This window comes from Bufo bufo, chromosome 2 (assembly GCF_905171765.1).
Source record: "Bufo bufo chromosome 2, aBufBuf1.1, whole genome shotgun sequence".
NCBI classification, from domain to species: Eukaryota; Metazoa; Chordata; class Amphibia; order Anura; family Bufonidae; genus Bufo; species Bufo bufo.
In genome coordinates, this window is record NC_053390.1 from 363,942,387 (window position 1) to 363,960,869 (window position 18,483).

Sequence of the window (18,483 nt, forward strand, 5' to 3'; positions counted from 1 at the left end):
CAAGGACAGAACTATTCTATAGATGGCAGGACGTTAAAGGGCTTCTGTCACCCCCCATTGTGCAATTTTCATTAGCCGACATTAGCTATTTGCTAATGTCAGCTGAGTGCAATTATACATGTCCTACCTTTGTCTGTGGTTTATTTCTTGTAAAAATCATACTTTTATCATATGCAAATTTCTTCACTACCAGCAAGTTGGGCTGTACTTGCCGCGGCATCTGCTGCTTCTAGACATGCCCCATCTCCTCTTGATAGACAGGGCCAGCGAGCGCTCTCCTCCTCCCGCTGGCCCCGCCTGCTGCTGAATTTCTGCGCCTGCGCTGTAACGTTCCTCGATCGGCGCAGGCGTACTGAGTGAAGGACACGCGCTTGCCAGCTCATTCCTCAGTGCGCCTGCGCTGATTACGTCACACTACACCCGGAAGAGAAGACTGACGATTATTGCTGATGTTGGCAGTCTTCTCTTCCGGGTGTAATGTGACGTAATCGGCGCAGGCACACTGAGGAAGGAGCTGGCAAGCGCGTGTCCTTCACTCAGTACGCCTGCGCCGATCGAGGAACGTTACGGCGCAGGAATTCAGCAGCAGGCGGGGCCAGCGGGAGGAGGAGAGCGCTCGCTGGCCCTGTCTATCAAGAGGAGATGGGGCGTGTCTAGAAGCGGCAGATACGGCGGCTACCAGCAAGTACAGCCCAACTTGCTGGTAGTGAAGAAATTTGCATATGATAAAAGTATGATTTTTACAAGAAATAAGCCACAGACAAAGGTAGAACATGTATAATTGCACTCAGCTGACATTAGCAAATAGCTAATGTCGGCTAATGAAAAATTGCACAATGGGGGGTGACAGAAGCCCTTTAAGTTCCACAAAATGTGAGACGCACATGGCAGTAAATGTGTTTTGCGGATCCGCAATTTGTTGGCTGCTGAATGGATACAGCGGTGTGCATGAGCCCTTATACAGATTTTTCTGTGGGCATATTTATCTATGCCTATCTAGAGAACAATAACAGCTGTCATACCGTCATCCGAATTTTGCAATCTACTATTAGATGAACTTTACTTCACAGCAGCAGTGAACTGATAATTGGTTATTTAGGAGTATTATTCTGTGCTGACTGCTACAGAAGTACAATATTTTGTATTTATTTGACCATTAAATAAAAAATTAATTATTTTCAATGACACAATACTGCTGCAATGAAAACACAAAACAGCATGAACAAAAACATGTTCTCTATAAATATTGAGTTGTTGTTTTTTAATACCCCTTTCTGATGTGTCCCTTTAAACAGGGCAACATAATCTGAAACAGGTCTAAAGTGTATGTATTAATGATAATATGTCACATACTGTAACACTAAAACTATAACTATTTATATACAACTGGAAGAACTACTCAATTGGTTCTGTAAGGATTTATTACGAAAAGAATCCATCTGTTATGGTAGGAACCTAAGAATGTGAACTAAGAGGTTACCTCACCCTCTCTTCCAATATGTATAGCAGCATTAGAAGCCATCATGGTCTTTATAATATTATCTATGTAATCATCCCTATACAGAACAACATTTGGTTATATCGTTAGAATACTATTCCTGGAAATCAAGTTTGTATGAGAACACAGAAGTGTTTTGTGCTCCTGCTAATACAATAAAAGCTGATAATGTGTAAGAGACCTCCAATTTAATTTTGCTAGTAGCTACATACTTGAGATTATTAAGATAAATGACAGAATGATACTAGTAAGTTTATATCACATTAGGGACACTAATGTAATTAGCAAATCAAGGGGAATGTAATGAATGAATTAAGCTTAATGATAATCTCAGTAATGCATTTTGCTCATCACATGGTAATAGTGCAACTGGCAGGAAAAAACGACTAAATGGTAAGAAAAGTTAAAGATTGCCTTTTTCACAGGAATAAAGATGCCACTAGCAATTTACTTTACATGCTTAGAACAATACAAAGTTGGTGACTAAGCAACCTACAATGGTGCTTGAAAGTTTGTGAAACCTTCAGAATTTTCTATATTTTTGCATATATTTTCACACAAGTCCTAAAAGTAGATGAAGACAACCAAATCAAACAAGTGATTCAAAAATACTAGACTTCATCATTTATTTATTGAAGAAAATGAAAAAAAAGTATGCAAATCTGGTAATTGTTGATTAGGCCTGCACAACAGATTTGATAATTTTAGCTCGTTTCACTATACAAATCAGTTTTGACTTGGCCATTCCAAAACTTATTTTACTTGGCCATTCCAAAACTTATTTTACTTGGTCATTCCAAAACTTATTTTACTTGGTCATTCCAAAACTTTATTCTTTAACCATCCTTTGGTAGAACAAATTGTATGCTTAGGGTCATTGCATGACCCATTTTCTCTTGAGATTAAGCTCATGGACAGATGCCCTGACATTTCACTTTAGAATTTGCTGAGAATTTGCTGGTATAATTCAAAATTCATTGTTCAATGATGGCAAGCCATCTTGGACCAGATGCATCGAAACAGGCCCAAACCATGATACTACAACCATTGTGTTTCACAGATGGGATGGGGGTATTTATGTTCAAATGCAATGTTTTCCTTTCTCCAAACATAACACTTCTCATTTAACCCCTTCACTACTGAGCCACTTTTCACCTTAAATCCCAGGCCAATTTTTGCAAATCTGACATGTGTCACTTTATGTGGTAATAACTTTAAAAACACTTTTACTTATCCAGGCCATTCTGAGAATGTTTTCTTGTCACATATTGCACTTCATGACAGTAGTAAAATTGAGCCCAAAAATGTCATTTTTATTTATAAAAAATACCAAATTTACCAAAAATTGGGAAACATTTGCAAATTTCCATTTCTCTACTTTTATAATAGATAGCAATCACTCCAAAAATAGTTATTACTTTACATTCCCCATATGTCTACTTCATGTTTGGATCATTTTGTGAACTTTAGAAGGCTTAGAAGTTTAGAAGCAGATCTTGAAATTTTCCCGAAAAATTTCCAAAACCCACTTTTTAAGGACCAGTTCAAGTCTGAAGTCACTTTGTGAGGCTTACATAATAGAAACCACCCAAAAATAACCCCATTTTATAAACTACACCCCTCAAGGTATTCAAAACTGATTATAAAAACTTTGTTAACCCTTTAGGTGTTCCACAAGAATTAATGGAAAATGGAGAGAATTGCACTTTTTTGAAAGATTTTCCATTTTAATCCATTTTTTGCGGGACTGGTTTTTTGACACCATGTCCCATTTGAAGACCCCCTGATGCACCCCTAGAGTAGAAACACCAAAAAAATTACCCCAGTTTGGAAACTACAGGATAAGGTGGCAGTTTTCTTGGTATTATTTTAGGGTACATATGATTTTTGGTTGCTCTATATTACACTGTTTGTAAGGCAAGGTAACAAAAATAGCTGTTTTGGCACCGTTTTTATTTTTTGTTATTTACAGTGTTCACCTGACAGGTTAGATCATGTGGTATTTTTATAGAGCAGGTTGTTATGGACGCAACAATAGCAAATTTGGTTGTTCGTTTCAGTTTTACATAATAAAGCATTTTTGAAAAATAAATATTTTTTTGTTTCTTCATATTCTGAAAGCCATAGTTTTTTTTTTTACATTTTGGGTGACCGTCTTATATAGCGGCTCATTTTTTTCAGTATGAGATGACTGATTGGTACTATTTTAGGGTGCATTTGACTTTTTAATCACTTGGTATTACAGTTTTTGTGATGTAAGGTGACAAAAAATAGCTTTTTTTGGCACAGTTTTTTTTTTTACGGTGTTCACCCGAGGGGTTAAATCATGTGATATTTTTATAGAGCAGGTCGTTATGGACGTGGCAATACCTAATATGTATACTTTTTTTTTTACGTTTTATACACTAATATAATTTTTGAAACAAAAAAAAATCCTGCTTTAGTGCCTCCATAGTCTGAGAGCCATAGTTTTTTTATTTTTTGGGCGATTGTCTTAGGATATAATTTTTGCGGGTTTAGATGACGGTTTGATTGGCACTATTTTGGGGTGCATATGACTTTGTTCGCTTGCTATTACACTTTTTGTGATGTAAGATGATGTTTTTTGACACCGTTTTTTTTTTTTTTACGGTGTTCACCTCAATGGTTAGGTGATATGATATTTTTATAGAGCAGGTTGTTACAGACACGGCAATACATAATATGTATACTTTTTTTTTAAAATGTATTTCACTTTAGCACATTAATAGCAGTTTTGAAGCAAAAAAAATCATATTTTAGTGTCACCATTGTCTGAGAGCCATAGCTTTTTAATTTTTTGACTGATTGTCTTAGGTAGGGACTCATTTTTTGCGGGATGAGGTGACTGTTAGATTGGTACTATTTTGGGAGGCATATGCCTTTTAATGATGTAAGGTGACAAAAAAAGTTTTTTTAGCACAGTTTTTTTTTTTTTTTTTTGTCTAGGTAATAAAAAAAAGATGGCGGGATAAATAAAAGTATTCAGTTGTCAGACGCAATACTATGTCTGTAGTGATTAGTACAGATTACTACACATTCAGCTTGTATGTTTAAGGGCTGCAACTATGTAACTAGCAGTAAGAATAAGCTCATACATGACTGCTCATCTCCATGAGTACTGCTCATTTTATCAGAGTCTGGTCTGAAATAAACTGATAAGAACCACCACCAACTTAGCCACCAACGTGTTCACCTGAGTGGTTAGGTCATATGATATTTTTATAGAGCTGGTCGATACGGATGCGGCAATACCTAATATGTCTACTTTTCTTTTTTCCCCTATTTTTTTACTTTATTTTTGGAAAATGACGCTTTTTTTTACTTATTTTATTTTGGGAAAACTATTTTTTTTACTTTATTTTTTGTCCCACTCTGGGACTTCAACTTTTTGGGTCTGATCCCCTTTACAATGCATTACAATACTTCTGTATTGTAATGCATTGGTTATAAGTGTACTACCACTGTAATACGCTTACAGCCTGCTTGCCAGTGAGATCCAGGGGGCTGGATCTCACAGGCTCTCCCGTAAGGCAGCCACGATGGCTAAGGAAGGCATCGCGCTGCCTTCCCTGCCATGGGGTACCTGGCGCATACAGCAGGGGTCCGGACCCCTGCCTCTGATCAGGCGGGCGCAGCTCCTGCACCCGCCCGATTAGCGTGCCGTACCTGTACTGCGCTGGGATTTTTGTCCCGCATTTCTGTGCCGTACATGTACGGCGCCGGTATCCTAAGGGTTAAACCTCATACTTCCACAAAATACAGTTTCAATAGCCTTCTATCTTGTCCAGGTGATAGCAAACTGCAGATAGGCAGTAATGTGCTTTTTGGACAACAGAGGCTTTCTCCTTGCAGTGCTGCCATGCACACCATTATTCAATCTCCTCCTGATGGTCGACTCATGAACATTAACATTAGCTAATGTGATAATGGCCCTTAGTTACTTAGAAGTTACTATGGGTAACCTTTCTGACCTCGCAGACTATTACACGCCATGCTCTTGGGATGATCTTTGTCAGTAGACTACTCCTGCGGAGCATGAAAATGGTCTTGATTTTTTTTATATTTGTACACAATCTGTTTGGAATTGCAGAGTCCAAACTCATTAGAGATGGTTTTGTAACTTTTCTAGCATGATGAGCATCAAAAACTCTTCCTCTGAGGTCCTCATTGAGATACATTTCCACAAGCAGGTGTTGTGAAGATCATATCACCACTCATACCTGATAGTCATCCCTTTGATTGAAAACACCTGACTTTAATTTCACCTTCAAATTATTCCCTTATCCTTAAGGTTCACATACTTTTGCCACTGACAGACATGTAATAATGGATCATTTTCCTCAATAAATAAATGACCAAGTGTAACATTTTTGACTCATTTGTTTAATTTGTTTTTTTTTAAGGACTTCTGATTTAATTTTAGGTCAAATTTATCAAAAAATATAGAAAATTCTGAAGGGTTTACAAACTTTCTAGCGCCAATAAATTTCTAAAGACTCATTCAAAGCACATTGGATTTTGTGTACCTTTTTCTGCATGGAAATTTGCATTTGTTTGGCTGTGGACGTGTCCAAAAACTGTGGCAGGTGCCTGCACATAGATTAGTCATAATGAATGGGGCTAAAGCCACCAGTGGATCCATGGCATGCAAGATTACTGCAGAAAACAGTAGGAAAATCCACCACAAGAACATACCTTAAAACTGGTCATACAAAGGAATGAGAAACTGACAGACAAGATTACATAATGATCGTATGCATATGGGGGCCAACGCCCTCCAATGGCAGATGCTCTAGCTAAGCGGGATCGGCACACTGTATTTCAGTTTGCCCTATCCCTTGTTCCTGCAGAAGATAAGCCATGGCCAGAAAAGTCTAGAAGTGTCTTAATCCCCCTAACACCCCCCCACTCCCCCTTGAAAGTTTTTAAGAGAGTCAGGAAAAATAGTTGTTGGCAGGTCAGGAATCAACATTTATGATATTAGAGATATATCTTATAATCAATGCATAGATAGTATACATCATGTCCAGAAATATTAATTAGATACCTCATATTCTTGAGAAAACTTCAAGTTGTCATTAGCTTTTAACCTTTCAATGTGATCCGCAAGCTCCATAATGGGAATAGGTGGGTGGCTGGCCATGCCTATAAGGAAAAAAACGAGACAAATATAGTGTCTACTGCTTAGATAATGGTATGCTATATAGTAAAAAGAGTAGAATGATAATGTGCAGTAAAGATGCTGTATGTGAGAAGCAAGCAGATAAGTTTGGTTACTCAAAGCTGTACATGCTTTGGAGGTATGAGCTCTGATGCGTGAGTAGTCACCAAGCATATTCCCAAAGCCAACTTGCCTAGTGTGAAGGACATTATTGTGCAATGAATTATGAAGTTAGCTACAGTAGGTAGAGGAAAGTGATCACAGTTAGAGCACAGGTAGAGATCTCTACAATTTCAACCACTTTATTCTGCACCGTATGAAATGGAAATAGTATAAGTGATGAGAAAGTAGTGAACTAAACAGAATATGAAAAGCTCCTAAAAGAGAACGAAATCAAGAATTAAAAACAAAAACAAAAAGGCATAATGAAGGCAAACTAACTTGAAGAATGGGGGTTACCAGGGTAACCGGCGGCACCTGAACCTGAAAAGGAAATGGGGGTATAAATAAAAAATGAATTATGCCATGAAGTTAAATGGGTAGCCCAAATCATTTGTCCCCAGAGCACAACAGAGTAATGATTCAAATAGTTTGGGTTACCCATAAAATGAAAATCTGATACCAAGGTAAGAATGTTTCATGGAATGACCAAAATGATTTCTGAAAAAAATTACCTTATTATCAACCCAAAATGACATAGGTAGAATATATTGACATGCAAACAGTTAAATATGTAGCATGCACAGTAATTTTGGGATAATAGTTGCATTAAGGGGTAGTATGGTAATTCAGGGCATCAGAAATGTTTTCACTATTAGCAGATTGTAGAGAGAGGGGTTATGGTGCTGTCTGTTAGAGCAAAATATTTCTCGAGAAAATGCCCTAAGCGCAACCCCTAAAAATGCCTACAATCTACCCTAGGTGTAAACATCCTTGTCTTACAAAGACACCTGTAAAGAATAAAAGGACACACACAGAAATGGGGTAACTATTTCAACCTACCAGCTGCAAACATGTATATTAGGGTACTTTCACACTTGCGGCAGAGGATCCAACAATCCGGACGCAAATGGATGGAATTTTTAGACGGATCCGGATTAGGATCCGTCTGACAAATGCATTGAAATACCGGATCCGTCTCTCCGGTGTCATCCGGAGAAACGGATTCGGCATTTTAATTTTCTTCACAGATTTAAAGATCTGCGCATGCGCGGATCGGAAGAACGGATCCGTCAATGTGGCAATTTTAATGCCGGATCCAGCACTAATACATTTCAATGGAAATTAATGCCAGATCCGGCATTCCTGCAAGTATTCAGGATTTTTGACCGGAGAGAAAAAGACATCATGCTGCGGTATTTTCCCAGGCCAAAAAACGTAGGAGGGACTGAACTGATGCATCCTGAATGGAATGCTCTCCTTTCAGAATGCATTAGGATAAAACTGATCAGTTTTTTTCCGGTATTGAGCCCCTGTGACAAAACTCAATACCGGAAAAGAAAAACACTAGTGTGAAAGTACCCTTATTAATTAGTGTTGAGCGAGCATGCTCGGCCAAACACCAGTTCGGCCTGAGCATCGCTATGCTCGGCACATCGCAGATTTCGGCCGAACACCACGTGTGCTCGAGCCAGTGTATTTAAATCTAATTTAGCCTCTATTTCTATGCAGAAGATTGCTGTACAGTGAGGGAATCCCTCAGTGTGAGTCCGACACTTAGGAGTCCCTGCTCTGACTCCATATATAGCTATGTCCATATATGGAGTCAGTGCTTGGGGACACCCCAGTGTATTTAAATCTAATTTAGCCTGTAGTTCAGAAAAGTTTCTGCCAGGATTCAAACTCACAACCTTTTGCTTTAGAGGCAAGGCATTTAACCACTCAGCTATAATAGTTGCATAGCCAGTTACTAAAAAAATAAAAAAAATATGAGACTTCTACTGTACTGTACTTCTACTGATACCTGTACTTCTGGGCTTTGATGCAGAAGGTGTGAGTTCAAATCCTGTCACAAAGTTTTTCAGAAATAGAGGCTAAACTTAATTTAAATATATACACTGCTCAAAAAAATAAAGGGAACACTTAAACAACACAATGTAATTCCAAGTCAATCACACTTCTGTGAAATTAAACTGTCCACTTAGGAAGCAACACTGAGTGACAATCAATTTCACATGCTGTTGTGCAAATGGGATAGACAACAGGTGGAAATTATAGGCAATTAGCAAGACACCCCCAATAAAGGAGTGGTTCTGCAGGTGGTGACCACAGTCCTCTTCTCAGTTCATATGCTTCCTGGATGATGTTTTGGTCACTTTTGAATGCTGGCGGTACTTTCACTCTAGTGGTAGCATGAGACGGAGTCTACAACCCACACAAGTGGCTCAGGTAGTGCAGCTTATCCAGGATGGCACATCAATGCAAGCTGTGGCAAGAAGGTTTGCTGTGTCTGTCAGCGTAGTGTCCAGAGCATGGAGGCGCTACCAGGAGACAGGCCAGTACATCAGGAGATGTGGAGGAGACCGTAGGAGGGCAACAACCCAGCAGCAGGACCGCTACCTCCGCCTTTGTGCAAGGAGGAACAGGAGGAGCACTGCCAGAGCCCTGCAAAATGACCTCCAGCAGGCCACAAATGTGCAAGTGTCTGCTCAAACGGTCAGAAACAGACTCCATGAGGGTGATATGAGGGCCCGACGTCCACAGGTGGGGGTTGTGCTTACAGCCCAACACCGTGCAGAACGTTTGGCATTTGCCAGAGAACACCAAGATTGGCAAATTCGCCACTGGCGCCCTGTGCTCTTCACAGATGAAAGCAGGTTCACACTGAGCACATGTGACAGACGTGACAGAGTCTGGAGACGCAGTGGAGAACGTTCTGCTGCCTGCAACATCCTCCAGCATGACCGGTTTGGCATTGGGTCAGTAATGGTGTGGGGTGGCATTTCTTTGGAGGGCCGCACAGCCCTCCATGTGCTCGCCAGAGGTAGCCTGACTGCCATTAGGTACCGAGATGAGATCCTCAGACCCCTTGTGAGACCATATGCTGGTGCGGTTGGCCCTGGGTTCCTCCTAATGCAAGACAATGCTAGACCTCATGTGGCTGGAGTGGAAGTTCCTGCAAGTCGAAGGCATTGATGCTATGGACTGGCCCGCCCGTTTCCCAGACCTGAATCCAATTGAGCACATCTGGGACATCATGTCTCGCTCTATCCACCAACGTCACGTTGCACCACAGACTGTCCAGGAGTTGGCAGATGCTTTAGTCCAGGTCTGGGAGGAGATCCCTCAGGAGACCGTCCGCCACCTCATCAGGAGCATGCACAGGCGTTGTAGGGAGGTCATACAGGCACGTGGAGGCCACACACACTACTGAGCCTCATTTTGACTTGTTTTAAGGACATTACATCAAAGTTGGATCAGCCTGTAGTGTGTTTTTCCACTTTAATTTTGAGTGTGACTCCAAATCCAGACCTCCATGGGTTGAAAAATTTTATTTCCATTTTTTTTATTTTTGTGTGATTTTGTTGTCAGCACATTCAACTATGTAAAGAACAAAGTATTTCAGTAGAATATTTAATTAACTCAGATCTAGGATGTGTTATTTTTGTGTTCCCTTTATTTTTTTGAGCAGTGTATGTACATACATACATATATACAGTACAGACCAAAAGTTTGGACACACCTTCTCATTCAAAGAGTTTTCTTTATTTTCATGACTATGAAAATTGTAGATTCACACTGAAGGCATCAAAACTATGAATTAACACATGTGGAATTATATACATAACAAACAAGTGTGAAACAACTGAAAATATGTCATATTCTAGGTTCTTCAAAGTAGCCACCTTTTGCTTTGATTACTGCTTTGCACACTCTTGGCATTCTCTTGATGAGCTTCAAGAGGTAGTCCCCTGAAATGGTTTTCACTTCACAGGTGTGCCCTGTCAGGTTTAATAAGTGGGATTTCTTGCCTTATAAATGGGGTTGGGACCATCAGCTGCGTTGAGGAGAAGTCAGGTGAATACACAGCTGATAGTCTTACTGAATAGACTGTTAGAATTTGTATTATGGCAAGAAAAAAGCAGCTAAGTAAAGAAAAACGAGTGGCCATCATTACTTTAAGAAATGAAGGTCAGTCAGTCAGCCGAAAAATTGGGAAAACTTTGAAAGTAAGGGCTATTTGACGATGAAGGACAGTGATGGGGTGCTGCGCCAGATGACCTGGCCTCCACAGTCACCGGACCTGAACCCACCGAGATGGTTTGGGGTGAGCTGGACCGCAGAGTGAAGGCAAAAGGGCCAACAAGTGCTAAGCATCTCTGGGAACTCCTTCAAGACTGTTGGAAGACCATTTCCAGGGACTACCTCTTGAAGCTCATCAAGAGAATGCCAAGAGTGTGCAAAGCAGTAATCAAAGCAAAAGGTGGCTACTTTGAAGAACCTAGAATATGACATATTTTCAGTTGTTTCACACTTGTTTGTTATGTATATAATTCCACATGTGTTAATTCATAGTTTCGGCCGAAACGTCGCGTCACTACTGGGTGAATAAATAGTTTTCTTTTTTCACTATACCGGAGTGCTGCTCTATTTTTTATTTTTATTATCCTGGGACGCTTTTCCCACTGGAGCTTGCACCCAATTTTCAAATCAAAAGGTTGGTGCTGCCATTCATTGCATCTATATATATATCAATATATATATCAATATATATATATATATATATCAATATATATATATATATATATATATATATATATATAAAATCATACTTCTGATATATATGAATGCATAATATGTGGGAAACTACTACTAATGTTTTAGCCATAATATATTTACATATATTATAATATATTATATATTCTAAATATATAATAATATGTGTAAATATATTATGGCTAAAAACTTATATATATGTGTGTATATATATATATATATATATATATATTTAAATTAAGTTTAGTCTCTATTTCTGAAAAGGTTTGTGACAAGATTTGAACTCACAGCTTCTGCATCCTAGCCCAGAACTTTAACTACTACACTATATAGCAAGCAACTAAAAATAAATAAAAGATGAGACTTCTACTGTTTAGGTCTCAGTAGAAGTACAGTACAGTAGAAATCTCATATATATAGATTTTTTTTTATAATTTGTTTTTTAGCCAGTATCTGGCTATACAGCTATTATAGCTGAGTGGTTAAGTGCCTTGCCTCTAATACAGAATGTCGTGAGTTTGAATCCCGGCAGAAACTTTTCTGAAGGTTTTCTGGGCATTATATTTAAATACACTGGGGTGTCCCCAAGCACTGACTCCCATATATATGGACATAGCTAAATATGGAGTCAGAGCAGGGACTCCTAAGCCGAACTAGAGTGCCGACACCCTCCCCTCTTCAGAGCAGTGGGTGCCTGGGGTTCTCCCATTGTGCTCGGTAGAACACCCGAGCATCGCAAAGTGTTCTACTTGAGCACACAAGCACTTTGGTGCTCGCTCAACACTATTATTAATGTCTGCCACAGGACTGTAATGTACCTTCCCAAACAAAACAGGCACCATTCAAAATCCAGATGTTGCAAACACACATCTTGCTGACTATGCATTATATAAGATAAATCCAGCAGTATCCGGATGATTTCCATTCTGGAAATATATTGTGATCCAATTATGGCAGACTGTATAGTGGACACACAGCTGGCTTGTAGATCTGAATAAGCATACCCCATACGATTATTTGGGACCAGAAAGGAGACACAATGGATTTAGGGGGGCTTAAGCTGGAATTCTTGTTAAATCTGCTTTGGTACTCATAACATTAAATAAAACCCTTTTTTGCTGTTGGTGTTCTTACTAAAAATAATAATTTGTAAGCTTTCAACAAATGTGTGAAAGCTATGCAGGTCTAATTATTTATATTTACTCTCCAATCTAGTAGACCAGTTGGAAAAAGTGTCCTTCAAGATCAACTTATTGTAATAATATGAGTTTGGAAAGTATAATGGTGCCGCTGTTGAAAAGATTATGCTTGGATCCAGATCAAGCACCCCTGTGAATTGGAGTGAGTAGTCAACATAAGACAGTTAGGCCTCCTGCACACGACCGTATGGCTTTTTCAGTGTTTTGCGGTCCGTTTTTCACGGATCCGTTGTTCCGTTTTTTTGTTTCTGTTGTGTTCCCGTTTCTCCGTTCCGTTTTTCCGTATGGTATATACAGTATACAGTAATTACATAGAAAAAATTGGGCTGGGCATAACATTTTCAATAGATGGTTCCGCAAAAAACGGAACGGAAATGCATTTCCGTATGTGTTCTGTTTTTTGGCGGACCCATTGACTTGAATGGAGCCACGGAATGTGATTTGCGGGAAATAACAGGACATGTTCTATCTTTAAACGGAACGGAAAAAACGGAAATACGGAAACGGAATGCATACGGAGTACATTTCGTTTTTTTTTGCGGAACCATTGAAATGATTGGTTCCGTATACAGACCGTATACGGAACTCAAAAAACGGCCAGTAAACGGGGGGAAAAAACGGTCGTGTGCAGGAGGCCTAATAAGACTTTTCAAAAATGGTGGTTGATCAATGTGAAGAATAGAAGAGAACTTGTACAGCGAAAGTAAGAGGCAAAGATGTTTAGACCTTTTCGAGCGAATCGTGGGAGAGAGTAATTATCATATAAGGACTGAGTGGTAGTTTGACTAGAGAGGGAGGAAACAGAGCCAATCAGGGAGGCGTAGGGGACTGAATTACTGTTCAAAGCTGTAAAAAGTAAAAGCCAATTGAACATGGTAAGCCAATTAGTAGTAATAGTATAAAATAAACACATATGGACATATGCAAGCTACATTGAGGTACATTCGCAGACACATATACATATTGTAGTGACCTATCAATACAAAATGATATGTAATTGCTGGAAAACAACAAAAACAAAAGGATAAAATGTGGAAAACAAAGAATTTGGGGGTCATTTATCAGACTGGTACAAAGTAAAACTGGCTTAGTTGCCCATAGCAACCAATCAGATTTCACCTTTTATTTTGGACAGCGCCTTTGGAAAATGAAAGGAGGAATCTGATTGGTTGCTATGGGCAACTAAGCCAGTTCTACTTTACACAAGTTTGATAAATGACCCCCTTTGTCTTCCAAGTTTATAAGGAAAACAAGACATACTGTACAACTAGAAAAAAAGCTTGGACCACCACTTATACCAGGTCCCTGCTATTCTTGGTGAAATTCATTGTGCTCATGTATACTGAAATGCATAAGTACCCACAAAGTTTAGTCCTTTTAAATCTATAAAATATGCTACCGTAATAATTTTTTCAGGCAGGAAATAAATTTACTCTCAGTTAGAAGTTTACGTTTCTAGTAGGAGACTATCCATAAAAAAAAAAGTTTAACATTTCAACTTGCCTGAGACTGAGCTGATTGACCAGGCACAGTAACAACCATATGCACAGCGCTGTGCCTAAACTGATTGGCAGAGGTGCTGGAAGTTGAATTCCCACATATCACGTATTGACAACCTATTCAACGGACAGGTCATCAATACATAAGTCCTGAAAACCCCTGTTAAAGTAAGAAAGCTAAGCACTTAGTATTTAATTTACTTGCCTTAGGGTAGTGGCAGCATTGTTACAAGTTTGATAAAGCACCAACAAAATCTGTTTTGAGGTCACTTCTTTAATAAAGTGCCTACTTCACTTCCCTGGATCACATATTTTTGGAATTAATAGACATATTACCCTCTATGTCAGGACATTCAGTGTCTTTTAATAACCTGCTGTGTCAGTAAAGATGCTTAATGAAAAGACAGATCGTCTCACCTACTGAAATATTGATGTAGCCTAATTACCATTCTCCCCTAATTAATAAACACGGGAAGCCGCTAAATTTATACATACATATACATATGGGCTCACCATTAGAGAACTTACACTGCAATGTTTAGGCAATCACCTTGAAGTTTCATTGATTGACTAAAAGCATTTAAGTGGTTCACAATGAGGTAAATTCATGATACTGATCACTAAGTGCAGTCATAAGAGGCGAAAGGTGTCCAAACGCATAAGAGCAGCTGATCCTAATCATTTTTTTCAAGACTGACTATTTTATGTCTAGATGGAGCTCCTGATCTTCCCCTCTCAGATGATTTCAAGAGAAGGAACACCTCAGTCTTACTTCTGTTTTCCCATTGAAAACACATGCACAACACATGATCAGTGTAAATCAGCGTGCAAGTGTACTGGGGGAAGGCTAGGAGGAATAGCTGTTGGCTGAATGAGCATCAGCTGACAACTGTTGTCGGTGTATAGATACCTTAAAGCAGGGGTAGGGGGCAGATGGGGCACGCGCCCCGGGCGCAAAGGCTTGGGGGGGGGTTCCTTTCAGTTCCTTTCACCGCCGGGCAGTTTGTTTCCATAGTGAAGCAGGGAGCTCTCCGTTCCCTGCTTCACTGTTCTGATGAGCTACGGCGCTTCCCACTCTGGCCACACATCATATTGCTGGTTGTGTGGGATGAGCACTGACAGCCCAGGAATCAGCCTCCTGCACATCCAGCAGCGTGATGAGGGTGGGAGCATGTCATCAGGTCAGGGAAGCAGGTGAGTATTTGTGTTTTTTGTTTTTTTTTATTCCATGGGAGGCCACAAGGAGGAAATAACTACTGTTAGGGGGCACAAAAGTGGGCATAACTACATTGAGGGGCACATAACTGGGTATAACTACTGTGAGGGGGCACAAATATGGGCATATCTACTGTGAGGGGCACAAAGATTTGCATAATTACTGTGACGGGCACAAAGGTGGGCTTAACTACTGTGAGGGCCCACAAAAGTGGGTATAACTACTGTGACAAGCACAAAGTTGGGCATAACTACTGGACAAGCACAAAATTGGGCATAACTGTGAAAGGGCACAAAGATGGACATAACTACTGTGATGAGCACAAAGGTTTGCATAACTACAGTGAGGGGCCACAAGGAGTACATAACTACTGTGAAGGTGCACAAAGGTGGGCATAACTAATGTAAAGGGGCGCAAAGATGGGCATAACTAATGTAAAGGGGAACATAGGTGGGCATAACTACGGTGAGGGGGCATAAAGGTGAGCATAACTAATAACACAAGGGTGGGCATAACTACTGTGACATACACAAACTGGCTATAACTACGGTGACGAGCACAAAGGTTTGCATAACTACAGTGAGGGGCCACAAGGGGGACATAACTACTGTGAAGGGGCATAAAGGTGGGCATAACTGATGTGAAGGGGCATAAAGATGGGCATAACTAATGTAAAGGGGCCACAAGGTGGGCATAACTACTGTGAGGGGGACAAAATGTGGGCATTTCAGCTGTAAAGGATGCAAAATGTGGGCATAATTACTGCGAGGAGTCACTATGTAGGCATTTAAGCTGTAAAGGAGGCACAATCTGGGCATAATTACACAATGTGGGGGCACAATGTGGGCATTACCACTGTGTGGTAGCACTAAGGCGAAATGCCCTAGATTACCCTTTTATACACTGGAATGGCTCAGTCTTACAAGGCAGCACACATCACCTCTTTGTAGGTATTTACCAGGTACAGTCACCATCCCTTCCTTATGGGATTATTATTTTTTCTCTATCACCACAGGGACCTTGGTCGGGATCCAGCCGACATCTTGCCGATGCCAGCAAAACCCTGGATGCGGTAGGACCAGTTGGTTCATTCATTTATTGCAAGATTTATTGGTACCGCTGTGTATCCTATGATAGATTTTACTAGGTTGGACTAGGTGAGTATAGTTATGAACTGGATGGAGTTAGAGGAGCGGCTTAGTGTAAAAAGAATTTCCAATGCGCGCTGCACGCGCCGTTTATCTGCCCCATCTTTATATAAATTTGAGTGGCCGGGGGCGGGGGGAGGTCAGGGTGGCACAAATCTGAATCCTTGCCTCGGGTGCAGGAAAGCCTACCTATACCTCTGCTTAAAGAGGTATTCCCATCTCAGTCATTGATGGCATATCTCTAGAATATGCCATTAATGTCAGATAGGTGAGAGTCAAACTTCTGGGAAGGAGAATGCACTGCACAAGAGCAGCCTCCTTTTATTAACCACTAAGGAAGATCTGAAAATAGCCTAATCGCTGGCTCAGCTATTTCCAGTAGTCTCATAGTAGTGAATGGAGTGGTGGTGATGCATGTGCGGTATGCTCTTTTTCATTTCGGGAACCCGTCTACTTTTACGTAGTCAATTCCAAGACAAACAGGCACATTTATTAACAATTGTATGCCACTATTGTAACGCAAGAAAGTGGCAAAGTATGGCACACACACAGTTTGTTAATTTTCGCTTCTCTCGCCGTGGCCTCCCACAGCCCAAAAGATTTACTATCATTTTTGCAAGGAACCGGTGTAAATTTTAGTTCAGCTTTGAATTTCTGGTGCACAGTATGCACAGGTATGTGCCAAATTTATTAAGAGGCTTGTGCCTTTTAATATTCTTTATCAGATTATAGTATATTACTAGCTGAAGGACCCGGCTTCGCTCAGGTATAATTAATCTACAGTATTTCATTTAATGTTTGTGTGTTTTGTTAAAAGATATCAACACTATCCACTATAACAGTGACATCTACAGTACCCTGCTCCCAAACAGTGACCCCCCCACAGTGCCCCGTCCCTTAAAATTGGACGTCCACAGCAGCCCATCCTCTTAACGTTGACCTTTATAGCAGCCTTCACCTTTAACAGTGACTTTCACAGCATACCAGCCCCTTGACAGTGACCTTCACAGGGGCCCGCCCCCTTAACAGTGGCCTTTACTGGATCCTTTTGAACAGCTCACTCTAAGACAGAAGCACTGTGCTATCTGAGTGTAAGCTGCAGGGAGAAAATCACCCTCCCTTCCACCCCTGCAGCTGAAGTTGATTTTTATCTTCATTTTTTCAATTCCCGTCGGCTCAAGAGTGGGAGGGGGCGTGACCTAACCAGGTCATGGGCGTGGCTTAGCAGAACCTGGGGCAGGGAATTAAATCTTATGAGGGAGGACACATTGAAGCACGGGGGGTGGCTGGGCTCCTTCCTGCAAGAGTGACGCCCCTCTGGGAACCTTAGTGGCTCATTTGCATACCAAATAAACTGGATTTTCAGAGGATAAAAACATCTATTGCTGGAACAAAGGCACATCTTGAAATAAGGTACTAAGTGCTATTAGGCCATGGCTTTACTTTAATAGCGATTATCCTGGTGACAGATTTCCTTAAAGCTCTCCTACAGCAGTGAAGATAAATGGCTGGGTTCTTATGGAAACCTGGAGTAAAACTGTGGAGGCTAACGGCCTGCGAGCTTCTATAGGCTGATAAGGGTCATGTGACCAAGATTCTATTGGCTAATGCATTTTTTGGGAATATCTCAGGAACGGTACGTCCTAGAGAACTGAGACCTGGTCTAAAACCTTCCCGGACACCTGATGTACTTGTGTGCCAAATTATACCATCCTTTTTTTTTGCGGATCCATTGTAACAATGCCTAAAATGGACAAGAATAGGACATGTTATATTTTTTTTGCGGGGCTACGGAACGGACATACTGATGCGGACAGCACACGCTGTCCGCATTTTTTGCGGACCCATTGAAATGAATGGGTCTGCATCCTATCCGCAAAAAAAAACGGAACGGACACAGGAAACAAACAACGTTCGAGTGCATGTAGCCTTATTCTGAAGAAATAGTTTCCAGTGCTGTACAGTATGTCTCTTCATGCATATCATTCGTTTAAGATTAAGACATGGAGAACAAATTTACATTTT

At 40.4% G+C, this 18,483-nt stretch overlaps 1 protein-coding gene across 1 annotated transcript in view; it reads right to left on the bottom strand.

Annotated features, from left to right (window-relative positions):
* PTPRD (protein tyrosine phosphatase receptor type D) overlaps positions 1-18,483 on the bottom strand; it is a 413,356-nt gene that overhangs the window by 107,998 nt on the left and 286,875 nt on the right. Inside the window, 2 exon segments of the mRNA XM_040417151.1 lie at positions 6,567-6,664; positions 7,122-7,163. Of these exon segments, the coding sequence (XP_040273085.1) occupies positions 6,567-6,664; positions 7,122-7,163 (140 nt within the window).